Source organism: Macadamia integrifolia, unplaced genomic scaffold (assembly GCF_013358625.1).
Source record: "Macadamia integrifolia cultivar HAES 741 unplaced genomic scaffold, SCU_Mint_v3 scaffold1423, whole genome shotgun sequence".
NCBI lineage: Eukaryota > Viridiplantae > Streptophyta > Magnoliopsida > Proteales > Proteaceae > Macadamia > Macadamia integrifolia.
In genome coordinates this window covers 239,014-249,514 of record NW_024868198.1, presented here as the reverse complement: position 1 = coordinate 249,514, position 10,501 = coordinate 239,014, and the positions used below count along the sequence as shown (strand labels likewise).

General features: G+C 37.3%; 1 protein-coding gene across 1 annotated transcript; it reads right to left on the bottom strand.

Moving 5' to 3' along the window:
* Positions 1-486: 486 nt before the first annotated feature.
* Positions 487-1,104, bottom strand: LOC122063688 (the record flags this gene model as incomplete). The annotated part of the gene is made up of 1 exon (XM_042627382.1): positions 487-1,104. A coding segment is annotated over exon 1 (618 nt), but the record flags the coding sequence as incomplete, so codon positions are not given.
* Between the last annotated feature and the right edge of the window lie 9,397 nt (positions 1,105-10,501).

The window sequence follows — 10,501 nt, the reverse complement described above, 5'->3', positions numbered from 1 at the left end:
AGCAAACTCTACATGAGCTAAAAATCAACTTGTGAGTAGTGAAGCTTGAGGGTCCATTTGTCCACGAAATTTAAATCATATCATAACCATCACAAGACTCTTATTTAGACCACCTAAGAAGCATTTTGTTGCTGGTCATGAAGCAACCAAATGGTCAATAATAAAAATGCCATTTTAGTTTAAGGTGAAATTTTCACCTTTTTACCCTTTTACCAAATCTAAATTCCAAAATTGCAATAATCTATCCGGTGAGATTCAATGTAAACAGCTACCACATATTACTCAACTAAACTTGGCAATATTTAAAGAAAGCAAAATATTTTTCTATAAAATTAAAAATAAAAAAGAGAAAATATCATGAGATATTACCAAGCTACTATAACTGCATAAGGTGAGAGAAAGACCAAGAGATAGAGAGAGAGAGAGAGAGAGATTCTGTATCAGATTCTGATGCTGATACTAAAATTTGATCCCATAATTACACACCTGTTTCTGAATCTTGAGATCGGTGATACCAATCACAATCCGGCAATTCGAAACACTAACGACGTGTTTGTGAAAAATCCCTAAGAACTTCACCCTTCCAGGGACAGTAGCCTTAGTCTCAACCTCAATTTCTCCTGCCATCACATCTTTAATTAGTTCACCAATCTTAGATATGAATTGGTCAGCCTCAAGGGTCATCTTGGAAGCAAGAGTTTCATATCCATTCGCAGGGACGATACCAGGAGGGATCTCAGCCACTGCAACTTGACTGCCGTTGTAGTACACAAGGGCGGCGGCGGCCGTGCCGTGCTTGAAACTGGCTTTGTTGGGGTTGTGGACACGGATCTGGAGGTCTAGTGTGATGTTGAGTTCAACTTTGAATTGAGGGAATATGACTATTGGTGAGATGCCGTCAATTTTGGAGGAGACTATTTCAGTTGTTGGGTCTTTGGTTTTGAAGACGGTGGAGGCAAGGATGAGGATGGTGATGAAGAGGATGAGGAGTATGAGGACGAAGATTAGTGCCGACCTTGTAAGGCAACTGCGGTGGCGGTTTTTGCGAGGGTCCAGTGGTAGTTGTTGCTCCTTGTCGGCGACATGGAAGGATTCCGTCGTCATCTTTAGTGGTGTCTAAATGTTAAAGAGAGAGGTGGGAAGTGTAAAATAGGGACAGGGTCATGGCGAAGATGTCTCTCTCTCTACGGCGGTGGGGCGTTGGCTGTTAGTAGGAAGGGTGAGAGGAGAAGAACTTATGGTAAGGGGGTCTTAAATGCTGCCAATGGCCTAACTCCCAAATGGAGGAGGGGATGGACAACAGAGATCAGAGATAGGGATAGAGAGATTAATTTCAACCAAAATTTATTGTCATATGTGATGTGAGAGAGAGAGAGAGAGAGAGAGAGAGAGAGAGAGAGAGAGAGAGAGAGAGAGAGAGACTGGTGTAGTTGGGATGGTGAGTGGTCCAAAAAAAAAGTTGAGAAGTCTTAGGAGTATGGTTTTAAGTATCGGCATTGGATTGATGTCTTATTGTTTTGTTGATCGTTTTAGATCAATTATTCGTATCGTTTTAGTAATCGTTCTACTGTGATCTAATCTAATTTGAATTGGTTTCCATGAATACTGATACTAATATTAATGCAAACAATTAAATCCTTACTTGGGAGAGTGGAAAATGGGGACTAAAAAGCATCACACAGAAGTAAAAGGTAGACGCGGTTTGAACTTTGAAGAACCTTAAAATTAGTAGATTTTACGATGACTTCGACTGTCAAGAGTCAAGAGTCTCTTCCCCACTCTTTTTTCTTTTTTTTTAAAGAACCTTAAAATTAGTAGATTTTACGATGACTTTGACTCTCAAGAGTCAAGAATCTCGCACAGTCTCCACTTAAATCGCAAATACACATATAGAGAATCCAACCTAAAATCATGCGTTTATTTACATAATTCCCAATCGCTCCAACCGGGCATCCCACGGATGGGGTAGTCTCTTCCCTAATCTCTTCCCCACTTAACGCTGCAAAAAATACAAAAGCAAAGGTGATCTTTCTGTTGCTTTGTTGGGAGCGGATAACATTAGAACATCTTTGGTAGAATTTCGCTTTGTTCTTATCTGTAATCAACAAGTAATCATAATTTTTTCTTTAGAAGAAAATAAAAAATAAAAAATAATAATAACCATGATCAAGACTATACAAACCAAACAAGAAGAATTAGTATGAAACATTCTCAAGTCTAATATGAACAGAAGAAGTGAACCAAACAAAATCGAAAAAGCTAAAATGAATGATCAAGACTATACAAACCAAATAAAACCGATAGAAATCAAATATAATCCAACCAATCCTAATTTCCTATACAGGTTCTCAATAACAAGAATAAAAATAAACTTGCAAAATTGGGCTTGACAAATAGAGAGTAAGTTTGACATCAATAGCTGTCAATATCTTCCAATAGAATTGGATTGATTATACTGTTAGTACAATTTCTCAATAACTTTCTAAAGCATCCAAAAGCCTCAATAAAGGGATTCTGTGGTTGAAAGAAAACCGCATCCCCGGAAAATAATAGCGCAAATTCATCGAAAGACACAGGATAAGCGACCCTGATGGCCTGATGAATATCTCTATCTTGTCAAGAGAATACGAGTTAGGTAGCAAACCTGACTCCAGCCTTAGGGGTGTCAATCGGTCGGGCCGGTTCGGTTTCGGTCGGGCTTAATCGGGCTTGAAGACTTTCAAAGGCTACACCGTGTCCGCCCATTTAAATAATCGGGCTTAGTTATTGAGGGCATGATACACTTTATATTCGGTCGGTCGGTCTCGGGTTATAATCGGGCCACCTTAATCGGGCTTTAGTCGGGCCTTAACCGGGCTACGGACATGTTTAATGTTAAACGGGCTTTAACCGATTTTTAAACGGGCCCTCTTTAAAATGTGCTATTATATTCCGGCCCACTTATGCAAGCCCAAAAAAATGACAATAAATCAATAAATGATACAAAATATAACCATTATTTAAAATGTGAACATGTCTTTACTTTTTAGTTTTTATTCTTTAATTTGGGGGGGTAAAATAGGTATTCTACAATCATTAAAGGGTCGGGCCAAGTCGGTGCACAATAGGCCGGTCTCGGTCGGGCGTTATTCGGTCGGTCTCGATCGGGCGCCCAACGGTTCAAGTAGCAAAACCGAGACCGACCATTTATAAACGGGCCGGGCTCAAGCCCGACACGTTTAATAAATGGTCCGGGCCGGGCCGGTCTTTAAACGGTCGGTCCCGGTCGGTTTACCCGGTTCGGGCCACAAATTGACACCCCTATCCAGCCTAATCTTTTGGAAAATTTGGGCTAGTCATTTTTTATTCTTATTTCTTGTGAAGGTGACAAGTGCTTGACCTTTTTTTGTAATCTCAAATAATCTAAATCCTTTTTAATGGTTGTTAATCTTGTTAGTTAGCTTTCATTGTTCCATCCTCATGCTTTAGGTAAATCCATGTTTAGTTTGTGGTTAGTTTGACCAACAACTGGATCGGTTGAATGGGCTTCGACAAATCCTTGCTTTTTTATCAAGTAAAAATGGCATTGGGTGACAAATTGAGTGAATGTGGTACCATTCGCTTACTGGTAAGGGTGTTAATTTGGGACCCGAGCCGGAATCGTCCCAAACCGTTTTCCTAATATTAGGTATATATTGGATCGTTTCATTAATAAATAGAAAGATATTGAGATCTGATTTTGGTATCAAATAATAAATGGGACGGGATGGGATGGGATGGGATGGTTTTGGGACAGGACGCAAAACCATTTCAAAAAATATATTTATATTTTCTAGTTCAAGTTTTATGGCTATAGTTTCATGTATTTGGGTAGAAATTTTCCTTATAAAGGTTTCAGTCGATGGACCTTTAGTTCTATTACAACAAATTTGTTTGGTGATAGTACTAAAATTACATCCAGGGTTGTTTATTTGGTAATCTTCAGTTTTTACTTGTTATTTTTTAAAAGCTTATATGTTATCTTAGAGAGTTTGAAGAAGTAAAACCATGGTTTTGTGTTTTAATTTTCTTTCCAAAGTAAGGCACCTTATGCTCTCTTTGCTTTGATTTATATTTTTATTTATTATCTATTTTTGAAAAATCATTTGTGATAATTAATTATGAACCACAAATAATATCCATTTGGTTACTGTTTATATAATAGATTGTATAATTAAAAATAACTTTGGTATGCCTATTTGTAGAATACATTAAGGAGAAAATAACACTACCTGCTTGTGTGTGTCTAGGCGAGTCTACGCCTAAACAAAGATGGGCATTCACATTCTGGTGTTACATCCTCTGGTTGTTCTATCTGTTTCATAGGATTTCAATTTCTTCTACTTTGTTCAAAATGTGAGTTGGGTCTCTTCCAGAGAGACAGAGAGAGAGAGAGAGGATATCAATTTAGCTACTTCTTCTCTTCTTGGGTTCTTCTGAAACTTTATGGAATCACTTCGTTAGTCTCTTCTTTCTTTTTGAATTCAGTGGCCAGGGTCATACTGTGAAACAAAACAGAGATGTTGTTACCCAGTGACAGGGAAGCCAGCATCAGATTTCAGAATTTTTGTGCTTTGGCCCAATTACAAGGATGGATCGTATCCATCCAACTGTGATCCCAGTAACTCCTTGGATGCATCAGCGATACTCTTTCTTCCTCTTTTTGGTTCTTCTGTTCTTTCCTACTAATTTCTAATCTACTAATTACAGAAGATTTAAAATGTGAAAGCTGTTTTGCATTGGGAGAGAGAAAGCTATATATTCTTATTTGAAAAATCTAAAAGTCATTAAAATTACCTATTTACCCTCAGTTTTGAAGGAATTATAACACATGCTTATTAAAAACCAGCGCACAAATCCAAATAAATGATTTGTGACCATAAATCACAAATAGTATTTTGGTTTATTCTTATTTATAATAAATAAAAATAAGTGTAATAAATCATACCAAACAATAGATCAAATAAATACAAATAGGAATCAAACGAAAGAGAGCATCAGATATCGTGATAATAAAAAATCCACAAAAATAATAATGGAACCATCTCATTAGGAAGTATTGAAGTTCTTCTCACTTTTCCTCATTTCCTAGAACCGTTTAGGAACCAATACCATCCCATTAGTAAATGAGACTAAGATCTAGATGTGGTCCCGTTAACTAAACGGAGCGCTACTGGAATTGGCATATTTGGTACCGGTACCGGTACAAACCCATCCCACATACTAGGAAATGTCCTCAATGACAACCTTCCTTAATCCTATTAACTAATTTCATGAAGAAAGTATGATTCTATCTAAGAAGAGGGTATGATCTTCAATCGTTGTACCATCCGTTGAATACATTAACGAATTCAGGCTCTTTACCAAATTGTTGTTCTTAGGTGGAAAAATCAAGCTAGATTATAAGGTTGTGTTTGGTATGCATTCTTGTAATAGATTCAGGGTCTAGAACATATTTTGAAACAAAAAAAATAGTAAATGCATTGTTGATCCATCTATTCCAAGATTGCATATCACATATAGACTAGTATCCAAATTCCTTGGAGATTTTATAATCCTTTTAGGGAGAAGTTTTCCTTCTCCATCCTAGGGTTTTCGAACCTTTCCATAATACTCCTCAATATCATGGTAAATGAATTCCCATTCACCTTGGCCTTAGGGAGCATCTTCCTATCCCCATTTTTCGTGATTCCAAAATCCTCCCCGCCATCACCTTGTAAACATGGACCTCAACATGGGCCTAGAGGGGGCTGATAACCAAGTTGCTTTGCTTAAAAACAACGATGAACCACGAATTGTTGAGAAAATAGTTCTGAATTTATCTACTTTCTACTACGATATTATTCATTTATGGGATAATGTTTCATGTTTGACTATATAGTTACTATAGCACCTCTCGGTGTTTATCTTTCTCCTCCCTTCTATTAAATGACATATCTACCCCTATTATGAGGAGAAATAGAGATGTATAATTCAAATTTCAAATTTGATTCGTATCTGTATTCATTTAGGGGTATCCAAATCTGATCAAAGGGTATCCGGATCTGAATTTGATTTTATGCAACATAATTATCCGACAAATAGACATCCAACTAATAATAAAAAATAAAATATTTAATGATCTTGAGGTTCTTGAAGAGTTATCAGGTTCTAGAGAAGAAAGAAAAGAGATAAGACAATTGAGAGATATGATTTAAGACAAATTGTATCTCCTAAGAGGAGAAAAGCCTGAGTTACACAAGTCAAAGATGTAGACAGATAAAAATCCAAATTCGAATCAATCTAGTCCACTCATTTCATTTAAGACTTTGAAATCCTTTCATTTCTTCAATCATTGATAAGAACTAATAAATAACTCAAATTTCATCATGCATCATGAGCATTTACTATTTTTACATAGATGAAAAGTGTAAAATAGTATCGCATGACTCTTGCACCCATATACAAGAACATGCAAAATTAGCACTCTACGACATTCTTGAAATAAATAAATAAATAAATAATAATAATAATTAAAAAAAAAAAACCTACTATGTTGATGCTTATGTGAACACTCTAATCGGCCCCCGCATTGATGCAAGGGCCACGCAACTAGGTTGGGAGACCTCTTAACCTTATATAATTGTGTCAATCTCATCTTTGAGAGCATGCTATTTGACCATATAGTCAATTTCTAGCATGACAGCTTTTGGTGCAATAGTTAGTAAGTTCAGCAATGGCAATAGAATATGTATGACAATTAAACTGACTTAAATGGTAATGATACTTTTTAAAAATCCAACATAATAAAACATGTATGCCAATGGTACGGTATGTGTTTAATACATGTTTAAGATTGCTCTGTTAAAATCAAAAAACAAAAATACAGTAAAATACTCACTATGTAACAAGCATATGTATCACTTGATAAACAAAATAATAACATGTACACTATGATATCCAATCACCCAAATGAGATTTGAATCAATCTTTACCTAAGGTTGTGTTTGGATGTCAAGGGGAAAAATCAAAAGGAAAAAATTCCAATCGTTTTGCGGCAATAAGAAAGAAAATTAAACAAATAAAAAAATAAAGAAAACAAGGTTAAAGATGGAGGAGAGACGTGGGAATGTGGGATATGTCTTTCAACAACTACCAACTATCACTATTTTATGCATTCCCCCACCCCACATCACGTCACTATACATTACCATTAATAAATGTTATAAAAGTGTAACACCGTGAATTTTGAAATAGCTGAATATAGCTTTGTTGGCATAAGAAAGTAGGCTACTCTTCTATGGATCCTTATGTACAGTAGTAAAAGAGAGAATTTGACTACTTTATTGGCCAAGAAAGGAGCATAGAATAATTAAAATAGAAGTGAAATCATTCCTACAATGGATGGGTTTAAGAGCCCAGGAGTTAGGACAGCAGATGGGCAAGAAATGGGCAAACCAGTAGGTTACCCTGTTGCCAATTGGCCAGTGCCAACTAGGCTATGTTCAGCTATTTCAAAATTCACGGTGTTATACTTTTATAACATTTATTGGCCAAGGGAAGAGCATAGAATAATTAAAATAGAAGTGATATCAGTCCTACAATGGATGGGTTCAAGAGCCCAGGAGTTAGGACAGCAGATGGGCAAGAAATGGGCAAACCAATAGGTTACCCTGTTGCCAATCGGCCAATCGAAGAATGCAGGAAAAACTGGTTTTTCCGTGTGGGTCCCACATGCCTACACCCCTAAGCCTCACACTTACCCAACATAAGGATGTCCTAATGCTGATCAACTCTTACCTAATAGGTCAGTATTTGATGGGGTCCATTAATGAGAAATTAATTCAAATAAGTTTTAATGTTACATTTTTAAAAATCAGTTTTAAGAAGTAATTTTGGAGTATTTTAAGTAATTCATCCAAATGGGCCCTAAGGACCCTCTGGACGGAATTATAAAAGAAGGAAGCTGCTACTGTTCACTTCATTTGTGAACTGATATTCGGTGGAGTAGCAAGAAGAAGGAGAATAAGGAGAAAAGCAGAGAGGGAAGGCTGCGCATGTGGCTGTTGTACCTGCAGAATTAAGTTAAGGAAATCATTCATTAATGGCTGAACAGTAGGTAATATTAAGTAGGTAGCTAGGGTTAGAGATTTCAGCAAGTTAGGGATTGCAATTCGAGTCCCTATGGACTGAATTTAGTACCTGTGGCTGAATTCCCAAATTTTGTAAGGGTTTAGGGACTTAATTGAAGGTTTTTCGCTAAAAGGTCATTTGTATTAAAATAGGAAAAAAAAAATATAAACAAACTAGCAAAAAGCTAAATTACAAAGAACAAGAGATTCTGATCCTCAACCCCACCTTCGGCATGGCCATCAGTAGGGAGAGGAAAATAAACTTAAGAAAAAGAAATCCAAAGAAAAGGCAAATGCCCGGCTGAAGGGATCATATCACCCTAAACCAGGGTCTACCCTGACTATCTACTCGAAGCTCCTCTAGAAATTGATGCCGGTCACATATGAATAGTGCTAGATAGCTCCAACTTTGCCGCTGACTTAGCAAGAAAATTAGCAACAAGATTAGCTTTCCTATAACAATGGGTAATTTTTCATTCTATATTGGAAAGAAATCCATGAAGAGCTGACCATTGCTGCAATACAAACCATGAAACAACCCCTTAGCAACCAAAAAAACAACCGCAACAAAATCAAATTGAACCCAAAGCTTGGATATAGACATCTCTTTAGCAGCTTCTAACCCCAAAACCAGCACACGAAACTCAGCTTCAAAGTTAGTAGTCACATCTAGATAAGCTCTCAAGTTGGCCACCACATTTACACTACTATCTTTATAAACTCCACCCGCTCCCACATTTCTTGGATTTCCCAGCGAACACCCGTCAATATTAAGCTTAATCCAACCATTTTGAGGCACATACCAAAACACTTCTCTTCAGCCCTATTGACGACAACAGAGAATTTGAATATTTAATTTCCTGGCACACAGAAGGTCTACCACTGAACATACACATCCTTTGAAATTTGGCACTAAAAGTTTGATTTCTCCCATAAGCATAGCTAAAATCTGAGAAAAATTCTTCTCCATACCAGAGAATCTTCTTCCATTCCTTTCCATCCATATACAATATGGAATTAAAAGAAATCCCACCATCCAAGCGTCACTAAGGCTAATGATTCTGGATTTGTGAATCCACCATTTACTAAAATCCAAGAAATTAGAAAAATTTCCATGGCAAGAAGCACCAAAGCAATCCAAAAAGAATGCCCATAGTCGCGAAGCACACGCACACTAATAGAAGAGATGGAAACCGGACTCCTCCTCTCGATAGCACAGATCACATCTGGATGTCAACGGGATTCCTTTCCCTTTTATTTTATCATCACATTAAACCTTCCCATGAGGGAGCTTCCAGCCAAATAAAGATTGATGAGGTAACAGGTGAGAACCCCAAACCAACTTAGCCCATCCCACTTTCGGATTAGCAATCCTATCAGCCTCCCACGCTGACTTCATTGAGAACTCTCCTAATGAAGATAAAGACCATCTGTAGACATCCTTCACCCCATTAGAAACGGTTATATCATGAACCATTTCTAGAACTCGATTCAAAAAATCCGAATCAACCTCAGGGAAGCACCACTAACCATTAATAAGGAAATCAACCACCTTCGTATCCCGCTCTTGGAAGAACGATCTCTGAAACGGTGATATTTCTACCAAAGACTTCGGACCAATCCACCTATCATGCTAGAATTAAATATTCCACCCATTGTCCACCATCCACCTTTCATGCTCTGACACAAAATTCCCCATTTTTTTTATACCCGCCTAGACCGGGGAGCATTTATACCCTTCTTTCAGAGAGCCATCTGAGTTGACAAATCTTGTTCGAAGAAAATGACTCAATGCCGTCTCCTCATGTTTAACTTGCCAAACCAGCCTACTCAGACAAGCCTGTTGACTTCCCTAAGTCGACGAATGTCTAAGCCTCCTTCAGCTTCAGGTTTGCAAATGTCATCCCACTTGATTGTGATTCTCTTTACTGTATCCACCTAACCCGTCCAAATATAATCCACCTTTCAGCTATTTTAAAGATAGAATCAGGCCACCAATAAACTGCAAAGTTGTGTAGAGGAATTCCTACAATCACTGAGCGCACAAGCTCGACTCTACCTTCCATAGACAATAGCTTGCCTCACCATCCCTGCATATGAGACTTGATTTTATTCATAAGAGGGAGCATTCTATCTTTTGTGATTCTGCCATTAAAATCTCTCCCCCAAGATATCTCGTTGGTGAAGAACAGATTGGAATACCCAGGATTTCTGAAATGAATTTCCTTCTATGCATAGCCACTTTACCAAAAAAATAACTTACTATTCTCAACTTATTTTCTGTCTCGAAAATTCTTGGTATTGCAAAATGAACGAATTTAAATTTTGAACATACCTAGCTGATGCGTTCATAAAAATAAAAATATCATCTA